At 42.2% G+C, this 14,919-nt stretch overlaps 1 protein-coding gene across 2 annotated transcripts in view; it reads left to right on the plus strand.

Annotated features, from left to right (window-relative positions):
- Nucleotides 1-14,919, plus strand: part of PTGFRN (prostaglandin F2 receptor inhibitor) — a 64,584-nt gene that overhangs the window by 18,797 nt on the left and 30,868 nt on the right. For both annotated transcript variants that reach the window (XM_015879534.2, XM_015879527.2), the window contains exons 2-4: nt 7,696-8,061; nt 8,838-9,257; nt 12,761-13,144. In XM_015879534.2, coding sequence (XP_015735020.1) covers nt 7,696-8,061; nt 8,838-9,257; nt 12,761-13,144 — 1,170 coding nt within the window. The remainder of the gene's footprint in view (nt 1-7,695; nt 8,062-8,837; nt 9,258-12,760; nt 13,145-14,919) is intronic.

The following is a 14,919-nucleotide window of genomic DNA, read 5'->3' on the forward strand; positions in this document are numbered from 1 at the left end:
GAAGGCTCAGTTCAATACCAGAGATGTGCTACATTCCACACAGAGTAAAGAGGATGGTTGTTCTCTGCCCAAAGGAAATTACAATATAGAGCAAATGGATTTAGGCTGCTCTGCTTGATTCCAACTGCTCTGGGAAAGATCTAAGATAACAGATAAGTTAATGATGTTGGAGAATAGTATTAATGTTAATTCAGTATATTCCAGTTTGAGGATTTCTTTAATATTGGTAAATGTATGCAATCCTTTTGAATTTGAATTCTTTTTTTTTTTTTTTTCCCATGACTTTCTTCCCCACAAAAGAAAACATGGAGATATTTCTTGAAATGGCATTTCTGCAAATTTTTTGCAGCCTTGCTTCCAGCTCTGCCAGCTCTTCAGCTTTGACTTGTGGCTTTTACTGCTTTGTCAACTTATTTTCTTAAAAGGTAACATATTGAACCTCTCCTCTCGCAACGCAATTTGCTTCTCAAGCAGAACAGCAGAAAATCACCTGTCTGGTGTGGCAGTTTAAATACCAGTTACAGAGTCTCTGCACTTTGTGGGTCTGCTGTCACCAGGTAGCCTAAATGGGGCTCTTTTGCAGGTTAGGGCAGAAGTAGCAGGGGCAGGTCTTTCAGGTGAGGTACAGGAAGAAGCAGCGTGTTGACTCTTGCATTTCTTTTTTTCCTCTCATTCCCCCTTTGCTCCCAGCTGCACTTTGGAGACTTGTCAAAAGTGCTTCATTATCTTTAGCTTTTTATCTTTAACTGTCAGTCAGCAGCAGGGAAAGGAAATAGAGATCATATGTGATACAGTTGTTTGACATCCGGAAGAATTTAAAACACAGTCTTCAGTATTATCTCTGCCTGTTAGGCGTTTCTGTTGGGACTGGTGGTGCCACAGTTCTCTGCCCGCTTGGTGTGCTCAGTTTATCAACCCAGCCTTTTGCTTTACATAGCTGGGAAAGGTTGATATGTCTTCATCTCCTGCATTCCCATAGCATACTTATCCTTGTGACTGGGAAGCAGCACTGCAGTTTGAAATATGGGCTGTCTGCAGCAAATGATAGCTCTGTTGAATTAGTGACATGACAAGGAGTAGTTGCATTGGGGAGGTTCAGGTTGAATGTTAGGAAATGTCTCTTCTCAGAAAGAGTGGTGGGGTGCTGGCACAGGCTGCCCACTCAAGAGGTGTTCAAGAACCATGTAGATGTGGCACTGAGGGACATGGTTAGTGGGCAAGGTGGGGGTGAGTTGATAGTCAAGCTGGGTGATCTTAGTGGTCTTTTTGAACCTTAATGATTCTGTGGTTGTATCACACATGCAGCCTGTTTTCTGCTTTTCCAGTTTCTAATGTAGGTTATGGTTCCTTTTACTTATGTTGTAGCAGTAGTTGCAGAAGCACTTAAGGAAAATTCCTGTAGGTTATTTTGACAAACAGAGAATTGAGTGGGTTGTTTGCTTGAATGAACGAGATGCCCCTCCGTTGGCCTTCAAAAGGGAGGAGCGGAAGAAGGGTAAGATGCTTTATTCTTGATAACCATGAGATCATCCAAAGAAGCACTGTCAAGAGAGGCACTCACTGTACCGGAGACAGGGCAGAGGAAGGAGGCTTTTCCTCTTGCGATTCAGTTAAGATTTTCTAAAGTAGATCTCTTTGACCAGTGCAGATAGTAGATTTAGTGTATTTTATATGGTGGAGTACTGTTTTCTTACTGCTTCTGACTTTTTGACTTTTTAGATAACGCCTTTTGACTTCTCTTTTCGGATCTTGACTTGCCAATTACTTTGTGTTTACCCAGAGGACCATCATGCTGACACTCAGGCTGGGCAGAAAAGTCAGGCCTCATTCACTGAATGCTCATCTGGCCCACTGTGATGGTGTGTTTTGTATATCTGGAGTGTATTAAGAAAGGAGTAAAAAATAAGAAGGTAGGGGGACATGGAAGATCTGTTTTTGTTTTCTTTTATCTGTTGAGCTCAGTTGGCTGTCTCCATAGACTCTGACTATAGACAGAAAGTTTACTGAAGCGCTCCTCTCCATTGTTGACAGACAGAGCCTAGGTAACTAGCCAAATAAGGCAGCAAACATTTAATGCAGCTGTGCAGAAGGACTTTTGGATGTGGAGTGTTGCACCACAGGGTAACTGGGAACTGTGTCTCAGTGAAAGCCTTGAGGTTCGTTTAGGTGCATTTGAAATCACTTTTCTTGGGGGAAAGGTGGGGTGAATGGAAAAAAACAGCAGGTCATTACTGTGCTGCAGGAGATGTTACTTTAATCCTTTCCTGTGAATCTTAATCCATGTGGTAGAGATAGAGATGGAGCCCAGCTGTGAAGGTATTCGCTTTTTCACCCAGTGCTGGAGATGTGGCTTTTCTGAGATCTCTCAGATGCCATGGAGATCAGAGCAATTCGGCAGCCTTGCAGTCTGATAGTGTTTCTGAGGCTTCACTTAAGATGCAGTATGCGTTTCTTCATCCTGATAGAGATAATGGGTTTTAAGCAATTACACCCAGGCTAATTCCTTTTGATAAGAGCTCTCCATTATCTAAAAAAAGAATCCCAGCCGCCTGGGAAAGAACAGTGTAAATGTCTCTCTCATGAACTCTTTCATTCGCTCTTCTCTGGTACGTTCAGATGATGCTCTGCAGATCTTTCAAGCCATAGAAGTCTACCCATCCCTTTTTAGGTAGAGAGTATTGCAATCAGGGAGGTGTAACAGCACTGCAAGGTGCAGAGCTCTGTCTGCTTTGAGTAGCCTAGTACAGTGATTATGGCTCAGACAGCAGGGATACAATTGGTCTCTCTTACAGGAGCCCTTTGTTCATCCCCAGTGCAGGCTGTTTGGTTGTAAGGGACAGGTTGTGTCTGCTGATTAGGATGATCTCAATTTTGTAATGTGGAAGGAGTAGCAAGAGAACAAGAGCCTACCACTGTATCTAGTATACATCCCAGCCCGTACTGTGCGTCGCTTTGCACTGGAAAGAAGAGTGTGATGTTGGTGTACATTATGCAGGGATGGTAAGAGATCTCATTTATTTCTAAGACCAGTAACGAAATTTCAGTAGTTAGCTGAATTTTCTGCTAGCTTAAAAAAAAAAGTTATTTCTTGTATTCTCCTTGATCTCTCTCTGTATTTTTCTCTTCTACATAAACAACGTAGGATAGAAGATTTAGTTGATGGCATTGAAAAATGTGTGCATGGGGGTAATCTCAAAGCATCATACTGTCTATGTGAATATGCAACTTCTATGAAAAACATGTTATATGTTTAAGTACATATATATTATGTTAACAGCATTGAAAGGTGTTCAGACATTGTAAATGTAGTCATTTGTATTTCCTTCTTTCTTTCTTTCTCCTAGCTAGTCACATATGGCATTCTTGATGTGGAGCTGCCTGATGATACTTAAACCTGGGAGGGAAGGCAAGGAGAGAAGGGGGAGATTGGTGATAAGGACTATAGTCTCTCCTGCTTGTATTCCTTGGTTTTCCTTCCCTGGAGAAGCACAGCTTGCTGCCTGTCCTGTACCTGGCTGCTTGCTAGGAAACATTGCTGAGTGCCTCATGCTGGGGGCCTGAGCAGCTTTACTCAGAACAGAGGAAGAGGATTTGTGTGGACATGTCTCTGGGGTAGGAAAAAAACAATGCAAAAAAAAAAATATATATATATATGTGTGTGTGTATTTTTTTCCTTCCGTTCTGGAAGGTGACTTCACAAATGCCATAGTTAAGCAGTGTGGTACAGCAGTAGGAGATTTTGCTTGGAACTGGGATGCGGAAGCTGCAGCTATTCATGGTAGGAAATCCATCGCTCAGTCTCCAGAATGGCACAAGAAGGGTTGTCCATGTTCAACTGCCTCCTTTAGACAGGGCTGCAGCAAAGTGGTACCTAGGTGGAAAATATATGGAGGATTCCCAGAGGAAAAATCATTACCACCATTTGCAGAGTTGCCTGCTGCATTTCGTCCTGTCATAAACTGCTGTGAATTTGAAAGGGTTGCTATATTTCCTCCCAAGATATGGTAATATTCAGTTGGCAAATGAAACAACCTTTTGTTTGGAAAACTCTTCTGAGATGCCTTTGGGATGAAAGGCATCAGCGATGTTATCGTTACATCTCTTGTGACTGCATTGGTTGAGGAACTGGACTATGTGAGACTCGAGTTCTCAGTCTGAGCCAATTTACTGAGTCTTCAGCTCTTACTTTTTTGGCTTTAATTGGCTTCCTACTGCATGTCACATTGCATTTTCCTTTGGAAGGTGGATGTAGAAAGTCGACCTCCTTCTCTGGGCTGCCAAGAGAACAAGGTTTCTTATTAGGCAGAGCTGTCTAGTGTGGGCTGGAGGCAGCACCTTGTATAAGAAAGCACTGAAGCAGAATTGTGTTCTTTGCAGTAAGAATACCATCCCAGTCTTGTGAGCAACTCCACGGATTACTACTTGTCATGTTCTTTCGTAAATGATATGAAGATACATAATCGGTGTGATGATGAGGCTCCTAGGAGACTTTCTTTATCAACGATAATGTCCCTAATGTAGGAGAAAAGCCCCACCAGCTCTTTTCCTGAGGAGCTGACACTTACTGAAAGTTTGAACAGAACAGTTGTTCTGTAGGTGATTTTGCTGCTTTGTTTTCTTGGCTATCCTAAAAACTTTCCATACCTCTCTTCTTTGAAAGGGTTTCATGTAGTGACAGTAATGAGGTGTTGCATCTTGGTGAATGAGATAAGTACTTCATTCAATGATGGTAAACAACAAACACTAGCTTAAAACTGCATCGGCTATGTCTTGCTTCTATGTTATTGATATGTCATTCCCCAGTTCATTATTGTATCTTGAAAAATAGTTTACCTTTTGTTTTGGAAAGTAGCTCCTTGCTATTTCATCCAGTGATCTGGTAACCATAAAAATACTTTGGCATTTAAGCAGTTAATCTTGTACTCAGATTGGATGTCCACAATTGTAGTCTATGATATCCAGCCAGTTACTGAGCTCCTGCTAAATATGTGTCTCTTTTTTTCAGTATCGTAAAGACCACCATACTAAATTGTTTGTGTTCTGCTGGGTTTTGTCACTAATGTATACACTTTTCTGTCCTGCTCCATCTGTTTCTACAGTTAAGTGGTATTCAAATGAATTCATTAAGAACATGTCACCTTATATTAACATTGAAGTATATTAGGTGTCATGGAAAATAAATGTACCCAATGAATTTACAGAGTGTGAAGATCTCATGAGAAGATTTCAGAAGAGCTGAACTTTGCTCTGGGAAGACAGAGGTGGGGGCTTGTCATTCTAACATGGGGCAGAGCAAATTATCTGTAAAAGCTCCCGTTTATCTGCCAGAGCAAAATAGAGCCAAGGTTGGTGTCTGTAGCTCAGTGCCTTCTGCTGCACTTCCATGAAATGTTAATCTCCAATGCACGGTGAAGAACATAACACTTGTTTAGCAGCTAGGGACGCTTTCCTGTTGATTGCTGCAGGACAAAAAGCAGAGCCCTGGATTCACAGCTTGCTAGATCCTGAGCCTCCTGAGTCACCTCAAATGGCAGCTCATCTCTGGAGTATCTGTCTTGTGCATGCTACTCCTTACCTGTAGGCACTCAGAGCACAGCAGCTGCTCTGCTTTAAGTTCATATCCTCTTAGCTTGTGATGCTGTCTCTGTGCTTCTGCTTCACAAGTCCCTGTGCCTCTATCTTTCCCTTGTGTTTGCCTCCTCTTAGAAAGATGCTAATCACCCCTACCTTCATTTAATGTCAAAGAGTCTTTAGTGAACTTGGAAGGAAGAGAAACAGAGCTGTCTGTGCTAATCTCAAAGACAAATGTGTTGCCCTTGCCGCATTAGCTGTGCTTTTGTCACCTCTAGATTGGATTAGTGCAGTGCACAGTAAGTGGGTCTGCAGCTGAAGGCACATACAGAACAGTGGTGTCTGTTTGTTTTAGTGTCACCAGAGAGTATTTTCTAGGGAGAAGACAGTGCTTAAGAGCAATGCCCTCGGTCAGGATCCTGAGCTGACTTCTTGCACTGTTCTCTTCCGAGCTACTTTGGCTGTCAGGCAGTGCTTGAAAGCTTACCTGTTGTTCCTGCTTTCTGTAAACAGACAAGCTGAAGGACTGAATGGAGCTAGAATGTAAGACCTGGTGAGAAATACAGTGACTGGAGCCTCCAGCTTCCCTATTAAGACTAGTCCATCACTTGATCAGGTGCATAACAGTTGTTTTGGGAAGGGTAGAAGTGAGTTAAAAGATCTGCTTTTAATACAAACTGGGTATGTTTGTGTAATGAAAGAGTATGTAGTTTGCTGACTATAGAACACTACAGCAATCAGGAAGGTGAACTTACAGGAGTGAGCCTGTACATATGAACAGCCTGCAAAGCAAAGAATGTGCTGGGAGTTACCTGTCCTTATCAGCTGCAGAGGTAAAGACAACGTCAGTCCTTGGTTCAACTGTTTGCTGAACTGTAACTGGGGACCAGAGTCTGCTCTTTATCTGGTAATTTTACTCAGTGTGTACAGCTGCTCATGTTGTTCTTAAATACCCACAGATGATCTTGATTCTTGAACACATCCCTCCCAATGCTGCTCTTTATGGCAGATTTCCTTGGGGATGGCTTCTCTCTGTGAGAGTGATTATTTTGCCTAAACTGGGATTCCTTCTGGCATGGTGGCTCAGAGCCACTCTGGAGTACAGTCTTGAGGTACCGAATACAGCAAGAGATATGAAGGGAAGGCTCGTCGCATATATCAATGTTCATGTTGCTAGCTGGTGGCTTTCCCAATGTGGATGGTGAACTGGAGCAGTTGTGAGTTACTGGACTTCACATGTGTGTGGGCTGTTTGTTTGAACTTGATTTTGCCTGACTCGTATCCCAGATCAACCTAGTGGTCCAATTGTTTTTGATATCGCTATGACAGTCTACTTGGTTTTAGTAAGATCAGTGTTCTGGCTTCTGTTTTGCTATAGTGCTAAAACATTTAGCTGTGGATATGGAGCTAGTGGGATGTTGTAAGAATTTTGCTGCTCCTCTTTGGAGATTGGGGTTAGGTAGTATCTCTTTTTTGCTGAAAAAATTTCCATGGCTGGAACTACGAATCAAAGCTATTTGCTCTTTGGGGAAGTGAGAAGCCGCCATAATCTATGCCCAGCTGCTGGGGTTATCGTTTGAGCTACATTGCCAAACAGACTGGAATAGTCTCCTTCCATATCTTTGCCAGGACCTCTGGCTAATTTAAGCGGTTCACACTTTTGCCTGAGGCATAACGCATTGCCTTGCCCATCCCACTGCAGAGCACCGCCATTGCTCTCCTGTCCATTTAGACAGCCCCTGTCTAGTTAAATGGGCACAAGCTGAGCCCCATGTTTTCATGTGCTCTGTTTCCTGCTCCCATATTCTGAGACTTCCACCAAAGAGCAAGTGTGTGTTGGTAACAAGCATGCTTACAGAAGTCCATTCAAGTACTGTCTGTTCAAATTAATCATTCCTTATGAAATTAGCAGTGAAATAAAGATTGCCTATACTAAAAATGTTGTTTTTAGGACTACTGTTCCAATGAGATTAAATATTAATAGGAAAGATTGCTCTTAGTAGTTTTAGCTTTCTGAGGAGTGTGCCCAACCTTATTCTGTATCACACTATTTTTTTATCGAAGCCTAACCTGGTGATTCTTTTGTTAACTGTCTGCTTTCTCTCTCCTTATACTCCAATGTAGCTTTCTGCAGAGGACGTATTGTGAGGGTGCCAAAAGGCCCTCTTATTCGAGTCATTGGCACAGAGGTGGTGATCCCTTGCAGCGTTAGTGACTATGATGGACCCAGTGAACAGAACTTTGACTGGGAGTTCTCCCGGGGGACTGACTTCTTGAGGATAGTGAGTACCTGGGATTCTACATTCACCTCTGAGGAGTACCAAAAACGTGTGGGCCGCGGGGATATCAAACTGAGACGGAGCAGCAACGATGCTGTGGAACTCGTGATTAGAAACATGCAGCCAGCTGACCAAGGGATATACAAATGCTCCACGCCCAGCACTGATGCCACCGTTCAGGGAAATTATGATGCTGAGGTCCAAGTGAAAGGTATTTCTGAAGATTGAGGTGTGCTCTAAGTTTGTTTTTGGTATTGGTTATAGACATACTTCTAATAACATTGAACTTCAGTTGCTTATAAGCATTGTGTTTGTTGTTTCTTTTTCCCGTTGAATTCTCCTAAGGGTAAAATCCAAAATTGGGAATTACAGTAGTAGTGATGGCACATAAAGTCCCCTCCCCCCTTCCCATGGGAAAGCTAAGCATTAGGTTTTCTTAAGATGTCTGCAAGTACTTTTGGTTACTAAGCCTCTTGGTGGAGGGGCTAACTTCAGGTGAAAACACAGCTTGTGTTCTCTCTTATTTATAGCATCGTCTAGGAATCTGTCTGTATGAGGAAAGTAATATTCCGTTTTCTCTTGCGCCTGCAGTCATGTCCTAGCCTTGCTCTGTCATTTAGAGTTCTTAACTAATGCATGGGGAGATTCTTATGTATTTATTTTTAATTCCTAATGTTATTTCTTTTATTCTCAATATGTTTCTGGGTGGGAATAATCTGAATGATACTGCTTGGATGAGAAACTGTAGTGAGAAGGGAGGGTAAATGAAGTTGAATGCTTGTCTTGGCTTGTTGGAAGGGGATCACTAATGAATTTTCAGCTGAATTTCCTTGTTCCTGAAAAATACTTGTACGGAAGAAGAAATGGTTGGAGACATGGTGCCCTCTCATAGTTTTGGTGCCTCGTATCAAAATAGGTCAGGGTAGATGCTCTCTCCTTGCTTCTGTTTTATGATGCTTGTGTTTTCTGTTTGTTTTTTATTAATAGTGATTTCTGATGGCTTATCAGTAAGCGGTTCAAAAGCACGTTCCTCAACATCTCTCAAGCTTTCTGAGGGTGACTCCTTCAAGTTGCGCTGCTCAGCAATCACCACTTCACCAGAGCACACTCACCTACACGTGACTTGGCAGATCAGAAGTGGATTGTCTTGGCGGGACATCCTGTCTTTAACTCATGAAGGCAAATTCCAGCCTGGCCCTGGCTATGAAGAGCGCTACCGTAATGGAGATATCCGCCTGGACACAGGAGCAAATGACACATATCAATTGTCTGTGTCCCAGGCCTCCTCAGCAGATGGGGGTGTCTACAGGTGTCTTGTGAGCGAGTGGGTGAGAGGGGCAGACAGCTTATGGCAGAAGATTCAGGAGAAGAGTGTGGAGATAGCAAGTGTGGAAATCCAACGGACTGGTGAGTGCTACTGATGGGCTGGGATCATTGCTTCCAACTGAAGCAGTGCTGTGTCCAGAGTGAGATACTCTGAGAGTAGAAATTGGATAAGCTGGACCGAATGAGCTCACCCTTCAGGAGAGCTTGGTGCTGTTTGTATAGCTGGCCTGTTTACATCCGAGTTGACATCAGATTCTTGGCTTGACTTTGTTAGCTTTTATTTGGGGGGCAGTGAAGATGATGACATGGAAGAATTGACTGGAATCTCTTACATGCCTTGACTGAGATTTTTATCTTAGACTTCCTCTGTTCTCTCTGTTTCTTAGATAATGTTATATTTAACTGCTCAACACCCCAGACCTTCCCTCTGTGCTCTCGTTAACATTGGGTTGTCTGATAGCACTAAACAGCTGTGCTTTCCCTGTAAAAGTGGATTATGACTCAGTGACAGATGTGAATGTTATGTATTAAAACAAAATAGAAAGTCTGGGAGGAAGGAGAACAGCAATGATAATTTCAAAGGACAAATTATCCAGTGATTTCTATCACCTAACACTGGATCACTGGGCTGATTGCTCCACTGTGTTGTCACGGCCCTGTTAATCACATCATTGCATGCTTGACTTAGGAGACAAAAATATGTGAGCTGTGCTGAGGATATCCAGATATTTCTGTCTATATAGGTTTCAGGAGAAGATGTACTAAGCGCTTAATTGCATTAGCATTACTGCTGCTAGATGGAGGGGGAAAATGAGAGGTGATGCATCTTGTCACTCAATAGGTGGAAAAACAAGCAACAGCAGTCCCTCAGAAATACAAGGCTATGACAGTATTTTCAAGCATTCATACAATAAAGTTATATTTTCATTTTTGTAGTCTCACAAACAGTGTAGGGAAATCTCAGAACTGCTGAATTTTTACTTGCTCATTTGGATGTAGTTTTAGTATCCTGGTGGTACTTAGCTTGTGAAATTGGACAGAACCAATCTGCCCCTTCTTTTCAAGGTGTCTGTTACCCAGTAAAAGCTTGCAGGTATTATCTGCTAGGCCAGAGGTTGCTAATTAAGAGCTGTAAGCATCTATTTTGTTGCACTTGTGAAGAGCGTTCTGGCCATCCTCATCCTGTTTTCAGACACTGATTAAACACTACCTATTTAAGCCACAGCTAGCAGTGACTAATGGGGCAGGCTTTTAGTGTTTGTGTATTTTGGTTTTCTTTTTCCTGTTTGGCTTGGATTTTTTTGGCCTTCGTTTTCAGCTCAGTAATTGGCAGCACTGGAACTCTGTAAGGGGCACAAAAGCTTTCTGGCTTCCCTGTTCTCCTTTTAACTGCTGTAAATTCTAGGCTTGAATTTGTAGAAATAAAGTAAAGAAATAGACATTTGTTTTCTTTTTTTAAAGCAATGTGAATACTATTGTCTAACTTCTTGTACAAGTAGCACAGCTTACTTTTGTAACTGTGTTTTTTGCTGCTGGTACTCTAACTACCTTCCCACTGCATTCATCTCCTCAAGTCTTGACCTTTGGGCCTGACTTTGTTTTTGTATGTCTTTTTTTTTAATAGCGCCTTGCACAACAGGGATGTAACCCTAAGCGAGTCCGTTATGCACTTCTGTAACCAAAAAAGAATGTGAGGATGCACCCTAAAGTCTTTCAGATCTCTCTCCATGGTTATACCACCAGGTTCTGAATGCCTGTGACTAGTCCGTGAAGACAGAAGTGCTCCGTACTGAAATGCTGTTCCTAACCTCACAGAGGTTAATTTATATTCTGGCACTAGCCTATTAAATTAATTAGGCTTTCCTACTGTTTCCAATCCTAATGAGGGAAGTCTTAAAAAAAACACTGATCAGGTAGGAGACTTGGCTTTCTGCTCTATCAGGTGGTGAGCAGTGAGATGAGCACTACTTAGTTTAGATGGCAACAGTTGCGGCCACTCAAAACTGGGTTTGGCTCTGGTATTTGTATGCTGTCTTTTATTCCTGATGATCATCCTAGAAAGCTTTTACGGCTGGGCATGCATTATGCGCTTACAACGTTGTTTTACATGTAAATCCCTGATCTGCTGTTAGCTGCCTGTTTAAGTTAGGAATCATGTTACTACAGAGGACAGCTACTTCTGTAGCAGCCCAGTCTGCTGACTTTGGTTGAGATGTTTGAAGAACAGGCGCATTATGTACTTTGGAGGTGGTGTTGCTCTGAGATCCAAATCTAATCTTTGGATAAGGTAGAATGCAAATTAAATAGCAAGTTAAAAGGTGGGGTTGTAGCAATTGGACACATCCGTATGATGGGAAAAGGTGTTTCAACTGAGGTGTAATGACAAAGAATTGGCACGGTAGAGAGGTGCTATAAAGGAATGGAAGAAGATTGCTTACCCATACCAGAAGATTCCAGGTTCACAGAGGAAAGCTCTACCAAGGAAGGATCTCCAGAAAGAGGTACTTGTCCTGTGGCAGGCAGCTCTTAAATGAGGTCTAGGAGAGGTGCAGCCAGGATCCACCCCTTCTGGTCACACAGCTGAATTGCCTTCACCTGTGCTCCCAGGGCTGACCCAGTCCCTTCCCCGGGTGCTCAATCAGTGGTTCAGGCCGTGACTCAACAGTTCCCATACAGGGGGCCCAAGTAATCTGTGAATGGTTTGAGCTGAGGTTTGAGCACCTACAGCACCCCCTGGCTTACCACTAGGTTTTCTATTCCTAGTCTTGATGCTTTCATCCTATGACTTTTTCTCTCTTTTCTTTTTTTTTTTTTTTTTTTTTTTTCCAGTACTGATAATAAACAAAGCTATAGCCAGCTTACAGAATGCAGAGGACCCAATTTGAAGGCTGACCATGTGTGTTGTATATATTAAAAGTAGTCACTAGCCATGAGAAGAGTTTGTTAAATGTGTTTTTAAGTAGCTGTTGCAATTGTTTTGAAGTCTCTGTATGTTGGTCACATTGCTAAGCTGTGAGTTAGCAACATAAAGTCATTACTGCTGCCATCTGTTTGCTTCCCTTTCTTGTTTCTGCAACACACCAGTGGTCAGTCAGAACTTCAATATGTGGCCATAGCTGCTGTACATCTAAATCAGTTCTCCTTCGTGAGCTCAAAACCATTTCAGCAGATATAAATTGAGTTCTAATATAGTTTCTTTTGATGTCAGTGAATGTTTTATCTTCTGGGAGATAGTCCCAAAACACCCTGACCCCCTGTGAGAATGAGAAATCCTTTGTTTTCCTGCTATGTGAAGGTGGTGTGTGTATATTCTGTGATTGGGACAAACCCTTCATGAACCAGTTGCTGCTCTTCTGACTTCCTTTGTCTTCTCACACTTATCAAACATCATTACTTGATTAATCTGTGTTTTGCGTATGATAACCAATGCAACTCAACAGCTAATGGATGCTTGAAGGTAGGGTTGCTGAGTTACCTGAGACCCTTCTGTAATAGTGAAAGACTGGGATAACTCACAGTAGACTCATAGTAATAAAAATAGTGTTTTATTTTTTTGTTTAAATTTTTGTCTCTTCTTTTCCAAGCTCTAGATGTGCTCATCTCAACAAGCAATCTGTCTGTAACTGAAAGAGACTCCCTGGATCTTACCTGCAACGTCACAACAGACAGGAGTGGTATTTTCCAAGCTGAGGTGACGTGGTATTTCTCTGAGTCACCCGATGATTCCCTGTCAGATGCTCAGGTTTTGTTGAGCATGGACCATAATTCTGTTGTCAGTGATTCAACTCTTATCAGTCTAAGCCACGTAGATAGGAACTCCTATCGCCTGTTGGTGCGTGATGTGGATGTGGAAGACTCTGGGTACTATTTTTGCCAAGCGTCTGTCTGGGTGCCACTGCACAATGGGAGCTGGCATAAAGTGGTGGAGAGGATATCTGCACCAGTCAGTGTGGTGGTGACAGCATTAGGTGAGTGATTTTTGCTTTCAAACTTCATTGAATCTCTTCTGGGCAAGTTTTTGTCACATTTGCATTAATCATGTATATGAAGCAAATCTGTCTCTCAGATATGAAAATGTACTGATCCATTCTATGGAGTTTGGGGTTTGTATATAATGGGATTTTAAGATCTCTAATTGCATGTCCCACCCCCCACACCCCCTTTTTCTGATGTCACTGAACAGGCTGTAATTGGGAAACAGAACTTAAGAGCCTATCTTGCTTACCAAGGGCTAAAGCTGTCCATGGTGTCATGTTGTTCCCTTTCATCTCCCTCACACTGTCAGCAGGGCTCTGACACAGCAGCAGGCATTCTCTTAGAGTTCCAAACAGCGGTATCAGGTGATTCCCATGATTTTTGTGACTCATATGCTATAAAAATTATTTATAATGCAAACTTCATAATGGTCTTTAATGGCTTCCAAAGTTGTTTATCTTTTAGTTTGTTTTATCACTGGAGACAGACCACATCCTGCTGATGGATTTAGGATGGGGCAGGATTTTATACTGCTTTATTTTCCTTACTTCAAAAGACAGGTTCATTTTAGTAGACCACACTAGCTATCGATTACTGTGAGTCAATGAGGCAGACCTGACTATGAACTAACATAACTCTGGAACTCTTGATTAGCATAATGGTCATTAAAACAGATTTTCCTCAATGTCCTTCTTTTTTGTTGTTTTTTGCAAGGGACTGGATAGGAGAGGCTGTTCATAGCATTTATTTTTCAATTAAGAGTTCTTGAATTTAAACTGAGCAAGGAACAGAAACTGGAGGTCAGAGTTTGAACAGGCTTGTCTGATCTACCTGATCTACAAGTAGAGGCCGACATCTTTCCCTACACCACTGTCCTGAGAATAATGTGTTTTGGAGATCCAGTGGGACATACACATGCTTAAGACAATGAAGTTTTTACTTTACACTATCCCTGCTGAACATTAAATTCTGATCATCTCTCTATGCAAATATCACAGAACTGTAAGGGTTGGAAGTGACCTCTGGAGATCATTGAGTCTAGCCTCCTGTTAACACAGGTTCCCTACAGTAGTTTTTACACAAGAAGGCGTCCGGGGGCTTGTTGAGTGTCTCCAGAGAAGGAAATAATGCTTACAAGCAAAGTAGCTTGGGAGCAAAAATGAAACTCTGGGAAAACTTCTAGAAAGCCTATCTTTGTAGAGATAGGTCTAGATATCTCAGCCTACCCATTCTATCTCCTAGCTTAGTCATGAAGAGAGAATAGCTCCAATTTGGAAGCAGTGCGACTCAGGATGGTGTTGCAGAGTGTTGTAGGCAAGGCTGCTTCCTGCTAAAAATCATGAAGTATTGCTTGTATTGGAAGCGTGAATGAACCTGGATGTGAACTGGAGGAAAACTGGCAGAGTTGTCATACTTGATGTTCCCTGCAGCTTTCACTGGATGCAATTATCTTTGCCAGAACTCTCACCACGTAGTTGTTTAGAGCCTCTTATAATCAGAGGCTGATGGTACCATCAAGTTACAAAGGTGAGCTCCTCCAGTGTGGAAACACACGATAGAGTCAGGGTCAGTCTATGAGAAGAACCTACTCTGAAGTCTGGTTTGCTGAAATAAACCAAGATTGGGCACCAGTAACAACAAGTTTACGTTTTGCATTTTAGAGCAATACAGAGTACAGAGCAATATAGCTGTGCCTCTTTCTTGCGTACTTGTAACATGTGCTGGAAGTGGATGAATGATATCGGTCTTCATTTCCCATTTTCATTCA

The sequence above is a fragment of the Coturnix japonica genome, chromosome 1 (genome assembly GCF_001577835.2).
Source record: "Coturnix japonica isolate 7356 chromosome 1, Coturnix japonica 2.1, whole genome shotgun sequence".
Lineage (NCBI taxonomy): Eukaryota > Metazoa > Chordata > Aves > Galliformes > Phasianidae > Coturnix > Coturnix japonica.